Below are 23172 nucleotides of genomic sequence, written 5' to 3' on the forward strand. Positions count from 1 at the left end.
TGTAATTTCCGGGATCCCCTCTGGATCCCTTTTTGAAGATTGGCGTTACATTTGCCACTTTCCAGTCCTCAGGCACGGAGGAGGACCTGAGGGACAAGTTACATATTTTAGTTAGCAGACTTTGTTTTTCAGCTTTCTTTTTACCAATCCCCTCATTTTTGTGAAGTTTCCTCTTTTGAAGTCAAATGTGACCATGTTGGATTTTCTTGGCAATTGGCCATTTACATGTATGTTTAATTTAATAGCACTATGGTCACTGCTCCCAATCGGTTCAACAACACTTACATCTCGCACCAGGTCCCGGTCCCCACTGAGGATTAAGTCCAGGGTTGCCGTCCCTCTGGTCGGTTCCATGACCAACTTGTCTAGGGAATAGTCATTTAGAATATCTAGAAATTTTGCTTCTTTGTCATGACTGGAACACATATGCGTCCAGTCTATGTCTGGGTAGTTGAAGTCACCCATTACTACCACATTTCCTAGTTTGGATGCTTCCTCAATTTCATATCTCATCTCAAGGTCTCCCTGAGCATTTTGATCAGGGGGACGATAGATCGTTCCCAGTATTAAGTCCCTCCTGGGGCATGGTATCACCACCCACAACGATTCTGTGGAGGAGTCTGCCTCTTTTGGGGTTTCAAGCTTGCTGGATTCAATGCCTTCTTTCACGTATAGAGCGACTCCGCCACCAATACGTCCTTCCCTGTCCTTCCGATGTAGTTTATATCCAGGGATAACCGTATCCCACTGGTTTTCTCCATTCCACCAGGTCTCCGTTATGCTCACTATATCAATGCTCTCCTCTAAGACCAAGCACTCCAGTTCTCCCATCTTGGTTTGGAGGCTCCTAGCATTAGCGTACAGGCACTTGTAAGCAGTGTCTCTCTTCAAGTGTCTTTGGCACTTGTGGTTTGGCCTGTGGTAAGTTTGCTCTTCTGAATTTATATCCTGTGCCCCTGCTCTCACAATGCCTACTTCTAGGCCTACCCCTTTTAAAATTTCATCATTTATTTGGTTTTTTTTCCAGGGGCAAGGTTTATTCCGAACTGGACCTTCCTCAGCTCCTGTCGGGTTTCCCCCCTCAGTCAGTTTAAAAGCTGCTCTGCTACCTTTTTAATTTTAAGTGCCAGCAGTCTGGTTCCATTCTGGTTCAAGTGGAGCCCGTCCCTTTTGTACAGGCCCGGCTTGTCCCAAAATGTTCCCCAGTGCCTAACAAATCCAAACCCTTCCACCCGACACCATCGTCTCATCCACGCATTGAGACTGCAAAGCTGGGCCTGTCTGGCTGGGCCTGCACGTGGAACCGGTAGCATTTCAGAGAAAGCCACCTTGGAGGTCCTGGCTTTCAGCAGGATGTTTTCATCCTGAAGGACAGATTAGGCTGAGAGATGGTGAGTAGCCCATGGTCACCCAGTAAACTTTATAGCTTATTTCCATTTTTAAAAATTGATTAAAATGATTTACATGCAGGCAAAGTTTATTAAGCAGATCTATACAATATGTTTAAAGCATATCCAACTTGTATTTAACGCACACAACTTCCCCTAAAGAATCCTGGGAAGTGCAATTTCCCCCTCACAGTTATAGTTCCCACCACCCTTAACAAACTACAGTTCCCATGATTCTGTGGTGTGATTCATGTGCTTCAAATATGTGTTGAATGTGCTTTAAATGAATGGTGTGGATCTGCACTAGGTATGATGTGCATTCATTAGTGAATTGAAAAGAACAATTTGAAAAGATACTTTTTTAAACAGGGGAAGGGTTGTAGCTCAGTGGTAGGGCATATGTGTTGCATGCAAAGGTCCAAAATTCAATTTCTGGAAAAAGACTATCACCTGGAATCCTGGAGAGGCAATGCTAGTCCATGTGATCAGTACTGAGCTAAATGCTTCAAAAGGCCTGCGTTGGTATAAGGCAGAACCCTTTGTTCCTAAAATTTGTTAAAATTGCTTGTTAATATGTTTTTTTTAATAATATGTTTTTAATCCTTTTTTAAAAGATGTTTTTAAAGCTTTTGTTTTGTTTTGTTTTTAACGTTTTGTTTTAATGTATTTTAAGGTCTGTTTTTATGATGTTTTAAAGGGTTTTTAGCGTTTCTGTATGCCGCCCTGGGCTCCTGCTGGGAGGAAGGGTGGGATATAAATCAAATAGTAAATAAATAAATACATAAAATAAAAACTGAAAGAGACCCAAGGGCCACAGTGACTCTAAAATTTATTTATGTATTTTAATTACAACATTTATAAACCACTTTATTGTAAAAAATCTCAAAGCAGTTTACAGGAGTAATTAAAACAATAAAATTATCGGCAAAACCAGTTAAAGACAGGTATTTTAAAACATTCAAAATAATAAAACCAACCATGAGTTAAAAATAGATAAAAACACAATAGCTTCTACATGCCAGGGTAGGCTTGCCCAAACAAAAATGTTTTTAGCAGGTGCTGAAAAGAGTACAATGACGGTGTCTGCCTGATGTCAATAGGCAGGGAGTTCCAAAGGGTAGGTGCTGCCACACGAAAGGACTGGTTTCTTACAAGAGCAGAACAAGTACTATGTGGAACCCATAACATGCAAGGCACACTTTGAACTTGACAGAAAAGAGTAGAGAATCTTCCTACTCTTACTCATTTGTCAGACCTCTTTCTGAAGTGAAGGGTCAAATCTGTAAAGATGTTTGGAGCAGCCATGTTAAAAGGAAGGGACAGGGCATTCCCGGAAGGGGGTTGCCAACCCTGCTTGGATATGGATATCTTTACAGAGGATCCCTAGTCAAGCTTTACCAACAACACAATCCAAACCATATCTACTGAGAAGTAAGTCCTATTGAGTTCTATGGGGCTTAGTCCCTTAGTAAGTGTGTTTAGAATTGCAGCCTTCAGGGGCATCCACCTTTACTCATGAGTGCTCCCATCTAACATCTCCACGACACTGGGCTTTCTCCCTACAGTGGCCTTCTGGTGACTGTCCTGGCCTGAGGGCACTTAAACCCTTCTTGCCAGAAGCAAGTAGGCTAGATTAAATGTTCTTTACCCAGGCTCCAAATCAAACACCTGAATCCGAGGGAGGGAAGATGGCGACCTAGCAAGACGCAGCCTCGGAAGCTCCCTCTGTTTGTATGCCGAGGGACAAATGTATTGCCTATCACTTATTACTTACTACTTTGGTGCCGTAAGCCAACCTCTCTGTCGACTAGTGCATGCCAGCTGGCCTTATGAACGTTCTTCTTTCACTTATCTGGTTTGGCTTAGCCGTCCAAACTTACGCTGAGTAAGTAAACATCGTTATCCACGGTTAAGGAGTAACCCTTTCAACTTTTGTTAACTGTACCTTCCACAGGCTCCCAGGATTTTTATTTTTATTTTTTGTCCCTTTTTCCAGTTTTTCAGTTGCTTACAAGCCTCAATTCGCAGTGTATGCTTTTTTCTCTTTTTAACTTGTTTTATCCACCGTATGGCCGCTGAATAGGCTCTGCGGGTTTTAAAGCGACAGTGCAGAGATATTTCTCACAACACCTGTGCTAATTAAGCTGTGGGCCTAAAATGCAAGCAGTTTATGCAGTATTGGACAAGTATATAAGATCACTTAAATTTGTTCATTAACGCCTGAAGAGCAGGAGTGAGTCAAGTGTGGACGAGGAGCACCCTGAACTCTGGGACTGATAACTTAAGGTGCTCTGAGGGCTCTGAATACTGAGAGCACGGATTAAGACTACACTTGCCTGGATTATACATTTTTCATCTGTTGCTGCCCCTCTTAGCAAACTTTCTCAACTGTGACGAGATAGTTCTCACCAGAGTAGGCTATAAACAAATGGGGCTAGTCCCTGTGACAGAAGACGTTATGTCATTCGTCAAAATACACAACCAACTTAAAATCACAGACATTTATGGCCCTATCTTGAAGGATACGACCTGGGCGGGGACCCTGGATAAATCCCCAGCTGAAGAACTCCTAGACTGGTCCCTGGGCCCACAGTGTATAATGAGGACTATGGACTGGGAGACTCAAGGGGCAGGCGAGCGCAGCCTGGCTACGGAATTAGATCAAGCGGTCATCTCTACTATAAATCCTCAGCAGGTCAGCAGACCTGAGCAGACACGAGAAAGCTCTGAGAGTGCTAATCCGACTTGCCCCGTTGGAACCCCGATGAGGGACAATTGTGACTCTTCACTCTCACAGCCCTGCCCCCCTCTTTCTCCACCACTGCCTCCTGGTTACAAAAAAACCGACTCCCACACAGTAACCAACCTTTTCAGTTCCCAACTTGAGCTGATTAGGAGCCTGTTCACGAGTTGGATAGGATTTATCCCAGATCAAGAACCTCCTTGCTGAGTGCCAGGGGTAGTTGTCCATATTAACGAACTTAATTTTGGTGAATGTAAGGGGGACTGGTCTGCCAACTCCTACCCCCACAGAAGACACAGACTTGGGGCTCAAGGCCCGGGTCAACCGGGATGCTAGCACCTCAAATGAGTCACCTATATTAGATTATCAACACAGGACTGAAAAACACCATAGCAAGACAAGCAAAACCTCTAATAATAGGAAGTGCGGTAAAAACATCCTGGGCTCGATTGAAAAGAACACTAAATACAAAAACTTTAAGGCCCTTGTAAGTCCTAAAAGGAAAACGAAAAATATGAAAACTGCAGCAAATATTAAAAGAGGCTCTAAAATGAACAAACTATTTAAGATACTAGACTCTGAGGAGAAAGGTCAGAAGGTATCTGACCCTGTGAGGCAGGTCAACAAAATTAATAAGACAGACCAAAAGCGGACATGTTCGACTCAATGGCCTGAAGTTCCTTCCCAATATGTTATGGAAAATGGGTTATTATACCCCCGGCCTATTTCTCAACCCTCAGATAAGGGAGAAGGTCCTTCAATTGGGTCTGCGGACCAAGAGCGCCCCCAGAAACCATCTCCGGAATATAAAAAGTGGCGTCTCCAATTAATGGACAAGGATCTGGTTTTTATTAACTATCCCAAACCATATGGCTGGTTGTCGCAACACGACCGCAAATTACATCTGCTGAAGTTTATGCCTGTGTCATTCACGTCCCTGCTAGATCTAGACTCCATCAGGAAGATCGACTACCTTCACTATAACTACAAAACGGCTCGGGCTATGGTAACCTTTGCCTCAGCTACTATAGCTGCAACAGTCTACTCAGTCAACGAGGTGTTCCTAAGAATAGGCATTGAGGTAAGAAGGCACTTTAAGGATAACTCCCCAGCTATGCCTCTGGGAACTCGAAGAGAGGGGAAGAGTCTCTTCCCCCCAGCTCTGAGGCAAAAGGAGCCTTCAACTGGAGAATCAGCTAAACTGATCAGTGCCCCCGTATCCCTATCGACTCACAACCTCGGGACAGCAAATTCAGGCCTGATGAGTCCTAATGGCCCATACGGTGTGGGGGTGCTCCTAGAGAGCAAGGAGGATCCTGTCCTCAGGAACCATGTCCCTGAAGAACTTTTACTCATTGAAAGCTTCGGTGCGCTTCCCAAACAGGAACAGCACGAGATCTTGTTGCGACTTGTCTTCCCTGAAAGACACCCTCTTGAACTTGACCAATCGTGACACCGAGCTGAAATTGAACAATTTCTGCCTGACAGTCTCTGATGCTAAAAAAGGCATGAATACTATCTCCCCCGGAAACCACCCAGTGCAGGTCCCTCAGAGCCTTGCTAAGGATTCCCATCGGCCAACACACTGCAATACAGCTCGGGATACTCCCTTAATATATAAGACACATAATTCAAATCTGTCGGGTCATCCAGCTTTAAGCCCCGAAATAATTGTACAGAAACCCTCTAAAATAACACTAAACAATGTCTCTTTGAGGTCTGATGATTTGGGGATTTCCCCTAAATCCCTGGCACCTAACAACTATGAGGGTCTACTAAAAAAACTTCCCTCTACCAAACATACAAAATTGAATCTAAAAACGTCTGATTGGCTGGCCCTACAATTCCTGGAACCACACGAGTGTGGCTTTCCAGACCATAACATTAGCCCACATACTTCTGCTGTTCAAATTTCTGCTCCTTGTGTCCCACCCTTCAATTGCTGTGTCCTGGAGGATTCACGTGGCATTATGGATACAATCGAAGAGACAGACTGACTGTGACCGGCGTTCGGCCCTACTTCTTTAAAAATCCTCTCTTGGAACATCGCTGGGTGGAAATCCAAAAGTAGTGATCTCAATTTTTTGGCCTACCTGAACAAATTCGACATTATTCTGCTCCAGGAGACTTGGTGTAGAGACCATATCTTTGTTAATGGTTTTGTGACCCTCTGCACCCCTGCACTCCCAAACAAGAGTAAGGGTAGAGCCAGACAGGGTCTGTGCATCCTAATTTCTTCATCACTGGATGCCAAATTAACTGAGCTCCCGGACAACAACTCTACGGTGATGGCCCTGTCTCTAGAATTGAGGTCTCTACACCTAACCCTACTTTTATTTAATATTTACTTACCTCCAATGTCTAACAGGGAGGACGCCATGTCCAACTGGCTTAAAATTGAATGTCTCTTTGCCCACTGGACGTCCAAATTTACCTATGCACTCCCAATAATAGCAGGTGACTTCAATGCAAGGACAGGAACTAGTGGATGTCCCCTCGACCAGCTCCCTTTCCAATGTTGACAGGAGACATCTAAAGTGCAATTCACATCACTCTAAAGACACTCATTTGAATTTTGCAGGAGTTGGTCTGCTTCAGTTTATCTCTAAGTATGACCTGTGTATTTTAAATGGCTCTAATGCAGGTGATGACTGGGGGGAGTACACCTACATCTCTTCTAGGGGATCGAGTGTGGTCGATTACATCATAACACATCCGAAGGTAAAAACTCTGGGTTATTTTTTTAGAGTAGCGGCCTCTTCTGATCGTGATCATCTGCCGTTGGAACTCTTTTTGCCTATCTCAGGCTTGGCGTACAGTTAAATAAACCTCTTCGTGCATTCTCCAATCTACCAGTAATGGCAGGTACCAATAAGATAAACTGGTCCATCAAAACAGGCCAGACTTTTAGCAATTTTATTCAACTCCCTCATATAATTAGATCTGTAGGATTAATAACAACAGATAGTTCACCAAGTAAAGGCTTGACAGGATTTGAACTCCACACTCCAAACAATCCCTAAGAAAACTCCCAAACACCCGCTAGGTAGAACCAATAGGTGGTTCGATAGAGAATGTAGTGATCTCAGGAGGAGAATTCGCTCTGCCTATCATTGCTACCGTAGCAATAATGAGCGCCAACTTCCGCATTCTTATTATGTGTTACGAAAAGAGTATAAGAAACTCATTTTCAGGAAGAAAAACGAGGCCACCAGGGATCTATGGCAAATGCTGATAGCTGCAACTATCACGTGTAGCACCAAGTCTTTCTGGAAGCTAGTCTCTGGAGCCCTGGCTAACCTTAATGGCAGCCCTGATTGTCATATCCCAGCTAACATCTGGGAGGAGCATTTTCGGGTTGTGTTTAATGATCCAAATTCATCAAAACTAAGCTCCCCCCCTTCTTTGTCAACTGACATCCCTGAATGGCCCCCTGTTGATACTAATACCATTGTGGAATTACTAACTCAACTAAAGGTGGGCAAAGCCCCTGGACCAGACGGTATTCCCCCGGATCTGCTGAAATGCAATATCAGCTGGTGGGCTCCTCTGCTGGCCTCTCTTTTTACGTTAATTAATAAATCGGGAATAATCCCCGCAACCTGGCTGAGAGCTCATATTATTCCTATTTATAAGAACGGCCTGAAGAGTGACCTGAGTAACTACAGCCCAATCAGCTTGTTGTCTGTTGTGGGGAAGACGTATGCCAGTTATTTAAGCTCAAAGCTGAAACTGTGGATAAGTGGTAACAACATCTTGGGAGAAGAGCAGATAGGATTCAAACCAGGGTGTTCTACTCTTGATCGCTGCTTCGTTCTGGCGCATCTAGCGTATAAACATTCTAAGCCTCGAGGAGGCAAACTCTTTACACCCTTCATTGATATGAAGTCTGCATTTGACTCCATTTCTCGCGAACGACTATGGAGTAAACTTGAATCTCTATTTATAGAGAAAAGGCTACTTTTTCTGATATCCGCTTTATATTATAATACCTCCATTCAAGTCCGATGTAGTCATCTCGGTCACCTTTCAAGGGAGATCCATTCCTCACACGGTGTCAGACAAGGGTGTGTCCTTGCTCCCACCCTATTCAGTCTATACCTGGCTGATCTTCCCTCTGCTTTGGGAAGGATACAGTCCCGTCCTCCCAAACTTGGGTATGCAAAATTTTCATTCTGCTCTACGCAGATGACGCGGTCCTAATATCTCAAACCCAGCTGGGTCTAAAAAGACTACTTACAGGTTTTGTGGACTACTGCAAAGGCAACTTCTTAACAATCAACCACGCTAAATCTAAAGTAATTGTGTTCTCTAGGAGAAAGGTTAGGTACCCCTGGTTTATTGGACCCGTCAGAATTGAACAGGTTAACTCCTACAAGTACCTGGGGATTTGGTTCCATGAATCACTTAGTTGGAGATCCCAAGCTAAATATGTTAAAGCCAAAGCAGAGGAAAATCTGGGTGCATTAACCCGTTTTTATTTCTCCAAGGGTGGGAAATCTGTCCCAGCTGCAGTTTGTGTTGTAAGATCTAAAATAGCCCCGATGATGCTATATGGGGCCCCAATTTGGATCCCCTATTTCAAGGGACTGCTTGAAGGAACTCTCCATTTCTTTTTGAGATCCATCTTTGGTGTTCCAAGATGCGTCTCCGGACCTACTCTCATGTTGGAGGCTGGCCTTAATTCCATAAGTTGTCTTGCATGGACTTATACTATTCAATATTGGCTACGCTTTTGCTCCATGCTTCCTCAAGATTCATTTACGAGACAGGTCTTGAGTGACCCCACCAATTCATCTTGGTCCAAATTGGTGTTGGAGAAAATTGCCTCGGTAGGCCTCTCCTCTGCTGACCTGCTTTCTACGGAATTCAATAGGGCTAAGGCAATGGTCAAACAGCGATTAGTTGATATTGATAACCAAGAGCTTCTTGTAGCAGCCTCCGGCCCCTGCTCCCCCCATTCACTGGGTCTAATAGGTTTCCCTTGCAAAGAGGGGATGCGCTATTTAAGTTGGCTATCTGTCCCTAAGTATAGAAGGGCCTTTTCTTTGGCTCGCTTTGACGCTTTACTCTCTAAACTTCTGGAGGGCAGATATGATAAAATCCCGAGGAACAACAGATACTGCCCCTGTGACAAGTCTGAAGTGGAGACGGTAGCACACGTCCTGTTTAATTGTAGATTCTATGACGGGGCCAGAAAAGATCTTTCACACCCCATTTTGCAATCTCTACCAGGCCGCTCCCTGGTTGCTCTTCTACCAGCCCTCCTTGAGGGGTCTGATAAAGCAACTACCATTCAAGTGGCGAAATTTCTGAACCTGGCCATGGAGGTCAGATACCATATGACTGTGCACTGTCCTTAATATATGTATTGATTGATATAACCCATTTTAAAGTATATGTTTTATGTTTTGTACTTAGTTTTGTTTTGCAATGGTCTGTTGACTAAGCAATAAAGATTGCTGTTGTTTACCCAGGCTTGCTAAGCAGGTGAGAAGGAATGATCCAGTCACTTCATGGACCTAAGATTTCTATCTTAATTTCCAGTCAGAGAAATGTTTTTGTTTGAATTGTATGCACCAAGCAACTGTGGTTAATGCTTAATATATCATGCTTAATGACATCACTTGGGGCCCGCCCCATGACATCACTAGGGCCCGCCCACAAAATCTCAGGGTTTGGGATGCTACTGACCTGGCAACCCTATGCAGGATGTGTGTGCATGGGGGGAATCGCTTCCTCCCTTCAAGGGGGTGTGGGTTGTCCCACCTCCAACTCTTGTGGGCCCAGCAGGGTGAGGCTGAGTGCCAGCCAGGCCTCTGTGTGCCCCAGGTGGCCCCGATGCCAGCCCCGATGCCAGCCCCTCTGTGCCCTCCCTGTACCAACAGGTGCTGAGCTGGGCCCAGCAGCAGGATGCGCGTCTCCAGGTGCAGACGGCCTCGCTGGCTGCAGAGCGGGAGGAAGTGGCTGGGCTCCTCGACTGGATCACGGCTGCTGAGGAGTCCTTGAACCTCCGAGACCAGGACTCCCTCCCGGCGGAGAATGCGGAGCGTCTGGAGGAGCTCAGCGCTCAGCACGCGGTAATGGGCCCGCACTGGCATTGCAGCCTGGGCGTCAGCCTGGGCCACTGGCAGCCTGAATCCACACGTGCCCCATCACTGGCAGAGAATCCCTGCGGTGGGGCGTGGGGGGCCTGTGTTTGATTCACCTCCCCCAAGACGGCCCCTGTGCTCTCTTTACGTGAGCAAGTGGCACTGACTAGAGGATGCCAGCTGTGGAACAAGACTCCCCCTTGGACGCTCGATGGGGGAAGTTGGAAGGGGGGGTCCCTTTGGGAGGGGGGAGGCCTTCCTGGAATGAAGGGTGAGCAGCTGAGGCCCAGGACGACTTGAGGGGTGCCTTCCCTCCACCCCACTCACTACAGCAACTCCTCCCAGGTGTTCATGGAGGAGTTGACCAGGAAGCAGCCGGACGTGGAGACGGTCACGAGGAGCTGCAAGCGCAAGATGCCCCCTGAGGTGGGGGCAGCAGCACCTGCCCCCCGCAAGGTGTCTTCCCGTGAGTGGACCCCACCTCCCACCCCGCCAATGTCTGTGCTTAGAACAGTATTTGCATGCTGGTGTCCTGTGTGAGAAGAGAAGACTGAGGGGAGATAGGACAGCACTCTTCAAGTACTTGGAAGGTTGCCACACAGGGGAGGGCCGGGATCTCTTCTCCATCGTCCCAGAGTGCAGGACACGGAATAATGGGCTCAAGTTACAGGAAGCCAGATTTTGGCTGAACATCAGGAAAAACCTCCTAACCGTTAGAGTGGTACGACAATGGGACCAATGACCTAGGGAGGGGGTGGGCTGTCCAACCCTGGAGGCATTCATAGGGCAGCTGGACAGCCACCTGTTGAGTGTGCTTTAAGTTGGATTCCTGCATGGAGACGGGTTGGACTGGATGGCCTTATAGGCCCCTTCCAACTCTACTGTTCTATGAATCTATGTAGCATCCAGTACAGTAATGTCTAAAAAGCAGAGGGCCAGGAGAACTGGGGGTGGGGGTATGATGCTGGATCCTCGCCGAGCACAGGGGCTTCATAGGCCCACCCTATGTTGGGGGGCTGAACTGGCCTCTTCCCTGTCCTGCCACACTCCTCTCTTGCAGGGCGACATGGGGCCAGGAGACTCTCCCAGAGGGCGGAGACTGTGCCCCTGGAGAACCTGGAGCCCCAGAGCCCCCTCCTGGCCCAGCTGGTGCATTGCTGGCAGCACCTCTGGCTCTTGGCCCTGGACAGGCAATACCGGCTCCAGAGCGCCCGGCAGCGCCTCCGAGAGGTAAGAGAGCAAGTGGGCACGGGGCGGAGGCACCAAGGCTCCTGGAGCCACACGGCTGCGGAAGAAAGAGGTCCTTCCCCGCCTCCTGTTGGCAGCAGCAGAATATCGGGGGGGGGGGAGTGAATATCTGGGGCAAGAGGCCCCTGAGCAGGGCAGGGCATGCTCAGCTGCTGCAAAGAGGCCGCTTCCGTCCAGTGTGCTCCTGCAGCGTTGACCACCTCTGATGTGAGTGAAGGATCTGGGGGGGGGGCAAAGTGACATCTTGCCAAATGAGACACCCCACCCCCACCTCTCTGCAACCTTCCGTGAGTCACGGCCTGAATCTCCTTGTGGGGTGAGAGCCCCCACCTTCTGCCCATGCGAGCTGTGGGTTGGGCCTCCAGGTGACTATGGGGAGGAGGCTGTTGTGCTCCTGCCCTACTTGTGGGCCTTTCTTTGGGGCAGTTGGTTGGTTGCCATGTGAAGTCACCATGGGGCAGGGCTAGATGAGCCCCCGTGGTCCGTTCCAGCTGCCCCCAGGCTCTCCTGATGTTCTCAGGCCAGAGCCCCACGGCTTTCGCAAGGGCCATGTGTCATGGATGCGGGACAGGAGCATGGCTACCCTCTCAGCACACCCCCTTCTCTCTCTCAGCTGGAAGAGTTTGCCCACTTTGACTTTGCTGTCTGGAGGAAGCGGTACATGCAGTGGATCAGCCAGATGAAGTCGCGCATCCTGGACGTGTTCCGGGGCATTGACAGGGATCAGGACGGGCGCATCACCCAGCAGGAGTTCATTGAGAGTGTTGTCTCTTCCAGTGAGTGCAGTACCAGGGGCTTTAGGGGGCCAGGCATTACCCCACCTGTCGGCTGGGCTGGGTCCCACTTGCTTGGCCAGACCCAAGCCCAGCCAAGTTGCTGACACAGTGGGGAGGGGGAGCCCATCCTCTCTGGCAGCCTCTTCTTGAGTGGGTGCCTCTCAGACCCACCTGACCCACCTCCCACACTGGACCCCTGGCAGGGCATTCACCTGTACTGTACTCTGCTGTGCCCTGTGCTCCACTCTTGAGGCTCTGGATTCATGCCTCGCGGGGGGCTCCCTGGCGTGTGGAGCGACGGCATGGCAGGTGGAGGTGCTCAGGTGCCCTGCCAGACCACCCTCTCTTCACCTTCCCAGAGTTCCCCACCAACATGCTGGAGATGGGTGCTGTGGCCAACATTTTTGACACAAACAGGGATGGCTTCATTGATTACTATGAGTTTGTCAGTGCTCTGCACCCCAGCCGTGACACGCTGCGGAGGGCAGCAGATGCCGACCAGATCCAGGATGAGGTATGGCAGAGAGGGTGGGAGAGGCCTGGAAATATTTATTGCCGGTGCTGCATCAGCCATGAAGTTGTAAAGATGTATTCAAATGCAACTGGTTTATTTTGAAAAAAATTGTGACGGTTGCAGGGAAAAAAATTCTTTCCGCAGCAGAAAGAATTAAGATGTCACCACCGAGGCTTTGGAATGAAAACAGTCTTGATAAGGAAGAGACCTTCAAGTGTTTGAAGTGCAATCAGCTGGATATGATCCTGAAACAAGGGGTGTGCATCATTTGTGCACCCAAGTGCAGCCTCCTTGTTTTGTTCAGATGTCAAACCTTCTCCTCAGGATCAAGCTCAGGGGGAACTTTTCCTTTGCTGTTTGCAGGAGAAGCTGCCCGCAGAGTATCGTCTAGCTCACCACTGTGACATCACAAACCCACCCCCTCCCTGGAGCTGTTTTTCTCTTTTAAAAGCAGCAAATGGAACACCACATTTTGATCCACCTGCACACCCCATAACAAGTGCTCCACCTTTTGTAATGACACCCATTTCTGACATGCCCATAAAGTCAGGTGGCTTCACCTCTGGCCCATTCACCCTCATCTGTATGATTCCAATAGCAAACGATTTATGAGCATGGTTATTCTGCTCTTCTTCCTTTGCTGGCCCGAAAGGAGAAGGGGGGAACTGGCTCTGCAGCCCCACAAGAATTCAATGTGAAATGTGAAGCTCTCCAGCCTGTCCCACCACCTCTGGGTGCCAGGGCCTTAAGAAAAGGCACCGTCGCATGCCTCCACCCCCACCTGGACCAGCCTGACAGCTGGAAGCTCCACTGGAGTCGAGAGGAATGGGTCTGCCCTGCCAGCAGCTCGCTCTCAGTGGGGCATGGCCTTTCGGGGGCACAGTTAGCCGCCTCTGGGCCGTGTGAGTGAAGGTGACAAAAGAGGTCAGCAGGGCACATGGCCGAGCGGAGGCGCTGACAGCCAGGCTGCATGAAGCCGATGGCCACCATGAGCCCAGCAGGGTGCCAGTCACAGCAACGATCCCACGAAGTGAAGTGCTGCTGGGAGAGGCACAGCCCCCAGTGTGTGGTGGGGCACATCTTGGGGCACATGGAGTGGCGGGACCCTTTGCCAGGGCTGCTCTGTAGTTGAGCTGTATTCCTCGGAAGCGTGCCGGCCACCCACTTCTGCAGCCGGGCAGAGGCTCCGAGGCCTGACCTGGGAGTGTCTCTCTCCTCTGAGCACTCCTCCCTCTCTGTTCCAGGTGAACAGGCAGGTGGCCCAGTGCAGCTGTGTGAAGCAGTTCCAGGTGGAGCAGATGAGCGCCAACCGGTACCGAGTGAGAGCCTCCCCCTCCCACCCCATCTACACCCAGCGGTTTCCCACCTAGGCAGGCAGCCAGCCGGCCTTCCAAAACCAAAGTCTCTGGAGCCTGGTTGGCCACTGTGGGAAGCTGGGTGGTTCTAAGGTCCTCACCTCAGTGCCCAGTGCCTTGGTGCCATTGAGCCGGGCAAGTGGCCTGTGCCTGGGCACCAAGCCCAGCAGGCAACCTCTAGCGAAGGCATGCTTGGCCTGGCAGCCAGAGAGAGGAACTGGGATGGGGGGCTTGATGTGGGGGGAAGGAGCAGCAGAAGGCCAGCCGGGCTACGGGACGGAAGCCTCCCCCCCGCAGCAGAGTGGCTGCTCTCTCACTGGCAGACGCGGCCCCTCCTGCAAGGGGACCTTTCCTGGCTCTGCCATCTCCAGCTAATGGGCCCTCTTCCCCTCTCCCGCTTTGCAGTTTGGAGAATCGCAGCAGCTGCGGATGGTCCGCATCCTGCGCAGCACCCTGATGGTGAGGGTTGGCGGAGGCTGGATTGCCCTGGACGAGTTCCTGGTGAAGAACGACCCATGCAGAGGTGAGGAGCGTGGATTTGTGTCTGCCATGGGCTGTGCAGAGGCCGCCCCAGAGCACTCCCTCCAGCCTTCTGGGCTGGCTCAGATATGGGGGAGCCCAGCAAGGCTGCACCTGCCTCTCCTGCTCTGTGTGGATCTGCGGGACGTGGAGGAGGCGTGGCTGTCAGAGCTGTGAGCATCATCCTGTCCTGAGCACAGCCCTGAGGGTGGTCCCTTGTGAGACCCTCCTCCACCTCCGTTGGGAGCCGGCTTCTGGAAAGGGCTCCTGCCATCCTGTATTGCAACAGCTAAGGTCTTCTTAACAGGAATAATGGTTCTTGGAGGCTTGACTTCTTTAACACTGATTACATTTATTTATCAGCTTACAACAAAACTAAGCTCTGCTTCTACACACTGAGGAAAAGGAAAAGAGAAAAAAAGGCGGGAAAATGCTTTCACTTCTCGTAATACTCAATAGGAGTTACATAAAAAGATATCCCTTTAGGCCTCTCTATGTGTTACACCCAAACCATTCCCCTTAAAGAGACAACAAACAGTTTCAACAAGTTCCGGCCCAATGAACTTCATGCATGTCCATCCTCTTCTTAAAGTTCCAATAGATATAATAGTTGAATTGGCTTTCTCAGAACCGCTCGAGATGTAAGTCACACAGCACATGTGCGGACTCTATTGTCATGTCCTTGGAACGTTTCTTCTACCAATCTTCCACATGTGTTTGGACATTTTATCCTCATTAATCAAAACTATATAATTTACTTTGAGTTCAGCATTCTGCTCTGATGGAATGCTACAATGAACTGATTGTAGGTCCAGTAGATATTCTTTTTGCCATCTTTTCCAAAACTGATTCATCAATGTTTGTCGGTATTTCCATCTTTTACTGAGTTCATCTCGAGTAGTTGTATGAGTCACTGGAATAGGATACCTCTGAGGACGTAAAGCTGTTAATCTTTGACCCACAAGGAAGTGAGCTGGTGTCAGAGGTGTTGGTTCCTCCATTTCATTGTAAACAAAGGTGATTGGCTTAGAGCTCAGTATGGCTTCCACTTCAATCAAAGTTGTTTCAAGCTCTTCATGTGACAAAGCTGCCCTTCCCAGTGTTTTCTTTAAGCAGGTTTTGACAGAACGAACATGTCTGTCCCAGAATCCACCCTACCAGGCAGCTCGTTCTGCAACAAACTTCTAAGTAATACCTCTTTGACCAAAGAAGTCTTGAAGCTGCTGGTGGTCCATTTGTGCCCAAAGAGCTCTCAAATCTTGATCTGCTCTTTTAAAGGTCTTGGCATTGTCAGAGTAAATAACTTTACGCAGTCCATGGCTAGCAACAAATCTTCTCAAAGCCAGTAGAAAGCTGTTTGTGCCTTGATCTGAGACAAGTTCCAAGTGAATTGCTCTGGTCACAGCACATGTAGAAAGTGCAATGCATGCCTTTTCTAGTGAGATCTTTGCATATGAGGCTCCTGCAAAGTCTACTCCAGTCACCTCAAATGGTGGTACTTCTAGGATTCTGTCCTTTGGTAATGGAGCAGCCACTTCTTTTCTTGGTTGTGCTCAATGCCACTTGCACACATTACATTTCTGAATCATTGTGTTTACCCTCTACCCTTTATAATCCAGAAATTTTCTCTGATTTCTGTGTGTCTCTCAATCTAGCATGCACTAATCTTTCACGTTGATACTATATCTGAAGCTCTGTGAACCTATGCCTTGGTTGTAGTATCCATGGATGTTGCTGTTCCAAAGCGAGATTTGATTTCTGTAGTCTTCCACCTACACACATCAAACCATCCTTGTCCTAGAATGGATTGAACTCTGCCAGCCTTGAGTCTCTTCTTATGGGAATACCTTTTGTCAGCTGTTTTTCATTCTGCTGCAAATGTTTCTGCCTGAGTTCTCCAAATCCAGTATCTTTCAGCTCTTAATATCTCCTCAGCAATCAGAGGACCTCTCTGTTTCTGTTGTGGATTTCAGAGGTTGTATATAAAACACTGCATCCATGCAGTTAGTCGAAGTATCCTTTTAAACTGACTATATCTTCCTAGTGCTAGGACTGGAGGTGGCAGAGTTGCAGCTGGTTTGCACAGCCATCTGAAGACTTGGTTTGAGATCTGGATCCTCTTTCATGGAACCTCCAATTAATGCTCCCATTAATTCAAGTTGTGGAAGAGTCACTCTTTTTAGTGGAGCTACTTTTGATTTGGAAGTTATCACTCACACCTGTCTCTCCATTTTCTGTTACATACCAGACGTAAACCGCTGTACGGCTTTTTGCTGGCATCACAGAATGCATGCAGCTGTACTTTTGATAGTGCACTCAAGGTACCCTGAAAATACCATCCTGGGATGCTCAGTTCTTACAAATGTGGTAGCTCAAGACACCATTGGTTCCACTTGAGGGTTACATCATTGGGTAATTCTTCATCCCATTCAAGACCTTGTTCCCATAGTTCTTGGAACAAACATTTCACTCTGATAACAAAGGGTGACAAGAATCCAGTTGGATCATATACATGTGCTGTTGCTTGTAGCACAAAACGTTTGGTATTTCTTCTGCCTATCATGAATTCTAGCAGGTTATGAATCTCAAGTATGAACTCATCTGCCTTGGTCTTCCAGGTCAGACCTAAGACCTTTCATGAGGAAAGTTTGTTCTAAAGTTTGTTCTTCCAACTCTAAATTGGGTTCATTCTCCTTGTTCTGCCAGAACGATTGCAGGTCCTTAGAATTGGTATTCCACTTCCGGAGGTCCATTCTATCTGTTGAAAGCAATTCTCTGGCTTTCATGGCAATACTAGCAGCTTTCTCTACACTGTCAGCTCCGGCTATGAAATCAACATGCAGGCATTCATCAAACGTGGCAGATGTCTGGATGTTCCTTCTGATTGGTTTAAATGATGTCTTATGGGAGCAGTAAGGAAAAGGGGGCTGGGGGATGCACCAAATAACACTCAAGTCATTCTTAGGGTCTTTAGTTCTGGTTCTTGATAAAAGTTTAGAGGTTCTTTCATCGACAAAAATCTTACTGCATCCCGATCTTCACTTGCTATTGAGATCTGAAGAAAAGCTGTGACGTCTGCACTGAAGGGTACCTTGTATTGGCAGAACCCGAGTAGAACACCAAACAAATCTGGGTTCAGATTGGGTCCAGTTAGTAAACAATCATTAAGTGAAGGACACCCCCTTTCATGGGATGAGGCATCAAACACTACTCTCAGTTTTGTGGTAGCCTTATCCTCCCGGATGACTGTATGATGAGGAAGATAGTAGACTACCTTGCCTGTCTCAAGTGCAGAACTATAGGTGATTTCTTCCACTATGCCCTTCTGAAGGTGCTCTTCAGTGACATTGCTGTACCTCTTAAAGGGCAGAACATCAGTTTTGAACTTCCCAGCTAACTGTTTGAATCTTTTCTTGGCTACAAGGAAGTTGTGTGGTGAGTCAGGCTGATCTGTCTTCCAGGGTAGTTTTACTTCATATCTTCCTTGTATTTTATGGAAGTTTCAAATCTTTGGAGCATCTCTTTGTCACACTTCGTCTTCCCCTCCGCCTCTTCCATTATGCCAGTCGATTATAGTTCCCAGAAGGCTCTCAGCTGTTTGGAGATGAGGGATTCTTCCTCCGTTATGACTTTCAGTACTCTGACCTCTGTGGTACTGGTGCCTATGAAGTTTGTAGTGGAACCCTGAACAGCCCACCCAAATATAGTCTCGAGTGCCACCAGTTCATTTCCAAGTCATTCCACTCAGCCTGTCACTGCCTTCTAATAATTATCTCCTCCAATCAGCACTTCTAACTCCAGCCTATGGCCTTCTTCAGGAGAGGCTGCATCTGCCAGCTGGAGGCCTCTTGTTTCTAATTCTTGGCGCAGGCCATCTCCTGGGACCCTTACTATGGTGCTGCATACTTGTGGTGTTTCCAATTCAGTCTTTTTTCCCCCAGAGGCATTGCAAGGTGATTTTAACTCTCCGTCTTTTGGTAGTCACTGGTGTCTTTACCCCAAACGAGTGGATAGTTAGGGTCTCTTCCCCTACTACGTGGAGCTTTAGTGCCTTGGAGATGTCTTCTTGTATAAATGTTCTTTGGCTTCCTCCATCTAGTAGACAGCGCGCAGTTTTCTTCCCAGCAGTCCATTTGGCTGTAGCTTGCACAGTTTGCAGTAATATTGTGTTCTGTGGCTTTAAGTCCACTGTAGATGGAGCTATTTATGACATAACAGTGTCATCAGGAGTGGTCTTGTCGGCGGGGTTCTCCTTTGCTTCTTGAGAACAGATTGACTTATGATGGAGTTTTCCACAACTAGAGCAAACAATTTCCTTTGCCTTGCAGAATTTGGCCATGTGTCTTACCCCCAGACATATGACGCATCGGCCTTGTTTCTTCAGCTTCTCCTTTCTTTCTGCAAGTGTCAGAGCTGAGCAGTCATCTGCCCTGCGGGCAGGAGCATTGCACAATATGCAGGCTGCTTCTGGAGTTGTTGTGTTCAGTGCTACAGCAGATGGCGCAGAGACCAGTCTTTTCTTCTGCTCTGGATAATGTCGTACTGGCTTCTGGCTGTACCTGAGGGGGGTATCACTATCCTGTGGTTTAACTGCACTTTAAGTCAGAACTGAGGTAAGTTCTTGGCTCTCAGTTTCTCTTTGGAGGAACTTCTGGAGTTCTGGTACCTTCCATTCATCACTGTTATCCCTACTTCGGCTGAACTCCAGTGCTATATCTTCAGGAATCATTTCCATCAGTATAGGACACAATAGACCTCCATAGGTATCAGAGACAGCCCCCATGGACTCCACACGGCGTACTTGAGTCTCACAGGCATATAGAGGTGGCGTAAAGCCAAGATGTCAGTTGACCTTTTTACTGGGTTCAGGCTTAGCAGCTTGTTAATGTGGGCATTAATAATGAAATCCTTGCGCCCAAATCTTTCCCTCAGGACTTTCACAGCTGCATCATAATTTCCCTCCGATAGTGGCATGCCAGCAATTGCCCTGGCTGCTGCCCCACCTAGGAAGGATTTTAGGTAATTAAACTTGTCTGCCTTTGTCAGCCTGGTGTTCTCGTGAATGGAGGTTTCATATTGGCTCCAGAATCCCTGCCAGCAGCTAATGTCCCCATAAAATCTTTCCATCATCTGTTTGGGGAGCTTGACCATCTGTGGCTGTGGCTCTGCCCTTGCTGCTGAAGAGGGACTTCAGTGTTAATCGCTCGCATTGCATGACTTTTCCCAGCTGTGATGTGGTCTTTGTAGCCCTGTGCCGTTTCCACCTCTTTCTCTAATTCATCCAGATCGGTTATCAGAGCTTCTTTGTCTCGGTCAAGCTCATTTGGAATCTCTCCTTTGCTGTAAGCTGGTTTAAGCTTTCCTCAAGTGGAGCCACATCTACATCAGTTTTCTGTAGGTCACATTCTGTCTTCTGTAACAGTTTTGTTGTCAGTGTTCTGGTTACAGCCCTCTTTCCGAAGCCTCAGCCATGTCCCCTTGCTCTTTCCAACCTTACTGTGCAATCTGTCTTCTTCTCTTTAAATCTTTCCCTCCCGGGTTTCAGCACCAACTGCTAAAGTCTTCTTAACAGGAATAATGGTTCTTGGAGGCTTGACTTCTTTAACACTGATTATATTTATTAATTGACAAACTTGGCTTACAACAAAACTAAGCTCTGCTTCTACAAACTGTGAGGAAAACCGAGTTGCTTTCACGTCTCATAATATTCAATAGGAGTTACATAAAAAGATATCCTTTTAGGCCTCTCTGTGTGTTACACCCAAACCATGCCCCTTGGAGAGACAACAAACAGTTTCAACATCCTGCAGATCTCCCACCCAGCCTGGCCACTGCAGCTGCCCAGAATTGAGGCTCCCTCCCACCCCCCTATGACAGCCAGTGTGACGTAGTGGTTAAGGTTAAGGGAGACCAGGGTTCGAGTCCCCACACAGCCACAAAGCTCACTGGGTGACCTTGGGCCAGTCACTGCCTCTCAGCCAGAGCTTGGAAAAGTTACTTTTTTGAACTACAACTCCCATCAGCCCCAGCCAGCATGGCCACTGGATTGGGCTGGTGGGAGTTGTAGTTCAAAAAAGTAACTTTTCCAATGGGAGGCAATGGGAAACCCCTCAGAATACCGCTTACTATTATTTATTATTATTATTTGTTAGATTTGTTAGACGCCCATCTGGCAGAGATTAATCTGCCACTCTGGGTGACGTACAACAAAACACAAATACATTTGCTTACTGTGAAAACCCTATTCTTACGGTCGCCATAAGTCCGGTCGACTTGAAGGCAGCCCATTTCCATTTTTCCCAGTCCCCCACAGCTTGCAGCAGTCCCACCCCTTCCCCAGCAAAGGTCCAAGGGCTGCCCCTCTCCCTCCGGCCACTGCTGGCTTAGTAGGCATTTGTTACACTAATTCCCTGCCCCAAAGCATTCCTCTGGGGAGCTCCAAGGGGCTTGTCCCTGTTCCTGGCCAGCCCGGGGGCGGGGGACAGATCACATCACATCCCTTTGGATTGTTGCACCGACATGGATCCTGCTGGGCACTGGGTGCCATCTCAGTTCCAGCCGGGCACTCTCTGCCTGACACGTGCGTTTTCTCTTGTCCAGTGAAAGGAAGGACGAACCTGAAGATCAACGAGAAATACCTGTCCTCGGACCCTGCTGGGGGCAAAGTGGGGAGCAGCCAGTCAGGGCCCCCCTCCAAGGTGCTGTCACCCACCCGCTCTAACTCCAGCCTCAGCCTCTACAGCAGCGCCTCAGCCCCCAGCAGCCCTCTCCCCAGGAAGGTAAGGCAGTCCTCCTGAGGCCGGGGAGGAGGAAGGGGAACGTGGCACCCCGGGGTGGGGCGGGCTTCTTCTTCCCAGCCTCCCTCCTGTGCTTGGCTGTCTTTTGCTCACAGGGGCCACAGGAGAGCCACCCCCACCCCACCCGTGAGCCCCCAAAGGTGCTCTTGCCTCGGACCCCTAGCCCCAGGGGCAGAGGGGCTGGCCCTCACATGAGGATGGAGCCCTGGGACCTGCTGTCTCTCCTCCTTTTGCTTCTAGACTGTCCTGCGGAGGACGCGCTCTGGGGATCGGTGCCTCCACGCCCGCAGTTCTCTGGTGACGGACGGGGCTGAGCTGACTTTTGCTGGAGCGGCCGAGGAGGGAGTGGAGCCTCCAGGGGGCTGGGATGGGCCCGGCAGGAAGGACGTCTGTCGCCAGGCAGAGGGAGAGGAGGGCAGAGCCCCACTGCAGGCTTCCGAGCTCCACAGCTGCCCCCCTCACTCAGCCTAGGGCAGGTCACGAGGATTCCTTTTGGCAAGGAAACGCCTGCCGGTTGAGCGTGCGGCCCACCCCCTTGCTCCCCACTCGGCCTCACTCCCCACAAACAGTTTCCAGCCTCTGCCTTGGGACCCACATCTGCCTCCGCAGCACTGGCCTGTCGGGTGCTCGGGTTGCCCACCCTCTAATTGTGCTCTCCTCTCTGTGCCTCCTTCTCAGAGTGCCAGGAGGACCCCTGCCCTGACAGATGCAGCCTCTGCAGAAGAGACAGGCCGCCTGCCCTGTGGAGCTGGCTGCCTGGGCAAAGCCCCTCCCCTCCCCTGGCTCCACCTCCGGGAGGTGGGCTCAGAATCTTCCCCCACCCCTCTGGGGGCGTCAAAAGGTGCCCAGCAACAGTTCTCGTGGCCAGGCTGGAGGCTGAGCAGGTGCAGTGCTCTCCCTGCCACCTCTCCCCCTCCCTGCAGTGCCGGCTGCTCTCTTGGAGGCCTCGGCAGCAGGGATCCAGGCCACCGCTGGAGATACACCGTACAGCCACATGCCCTTGCAGGAGGGTGCCTCCACCAGCCCCCTTGTAGGCTCACCCATCAAGCAGCTTCCGTCTGAGCACTGAACACACCTCCCCCTTGGGGCCCTTGCATGCTCTGTGCCTGGCCAGCCCCACCCTGCCCCACAGGCACCTCCAGGGCTGGCTCAGCCTCTACCCTTCCCACCTACAGTGCGCATGAGGCAGTGAGCTGGGATTTCCCTGGAGCAGGAGACCCTACCTCCTGGATGATCCCACAGGAGGACCCTCTAGGTGGGGAAAGGCTTCTTTCTGGTGCTAACCCCTCTTCCTGCCAGCCAGGCACCGCTCATGTGTTGGGGGGGTACTTGCCTGGAGTCCCCACCCCTCTCCTGGAGCTTGCATGTTCTGCTCCCCATCCACCTCTCTGGCCAGGCCTCAGACCTGAAGGTCTGTCATGGTCATGACTGCGCTCAGCAAGGAACAATAAAGAGGAAAGGTTCTGTAGATACCACTTTTCTGCTTGCCTCTGTCTGTCTGTCAGGGATCATCTGACCTAGGGCCAGGGGTGGCCTGGGGCCCCTTGTGCGGAGGGGAGCAGGAGCCTGGTAAAGCCAGCTAGGCAGTATGGAGGGTAGCAGGAGGATCTCCCAGCCTATATAGACAAATTGGAAACACAAAAACCACCAGGTCTAAGTGCCACCCCACCCAAAAGTTCTTAGAGAACTCAGATGAGGAATTCCTGATGATTTCTCCAATACAAATATGTCACTCATCCC

The 23172-nt window shown here is 49.2% G+C and overlaps 1 protein-coding gene across 1 annotated transcript in view; it reads left to right on the forward strand.

The window, feature by feature from the left end:
* The window catches only part of LOC133375538 (microtubule-actin cross-linking factor 1, isoforms 6/7-like), a 46739-nt gene extending 23856 nt beyond the window's left edge, over positions 1–22883 (forward strand). Inside the window, exons 21-29 of the mRNA XM_061607267.1 lie at positions 10020–10211; positions 10569–10689; positions 11284–11453; positions 12085–12247; positions 12607–12761; positions 14006–14080; positions 14522–14639; positions 21236–21414; positions 21673–22883. Coding sequence (XP_061463251.1) covers positions 10020–10211; positions 10569–10689; positions 11284–11453; positions 12085–12247; positions 12607–12761; positions 14006–14080; positions 14522–14639; positions 21236–21414; positions 21673–21903 — 1404 coding nt within the window. The 3' untranslated portion in view covers positions 21904–22883. The remainder of the gene's footprint in view (positions 1–10019; positions 10212–10568; positions 10690–11283; positions 11454–12084; positions 12248–12606; positions 12762–14005; positions 14081–14521; positions 14640–21235; positions 21415–21672) is intronic.
* Positions 22884–23172: the final 289 nt, after the last annotated feature.

Source organism: Rhineura floridana, chromosome 1 (genome assembly GCF_030035675.1).
Source record: "Rhineura floridana isolate rRhiFlo1 chromosome 1, rRhiFlo1.hap2, whole genome shotgun sequence".
NCBI lineage: Eukaryota > Metazoa > Chordata > Lepidosauria > Squamata > Rhineuridae > Rhineura > Rhineura floridana.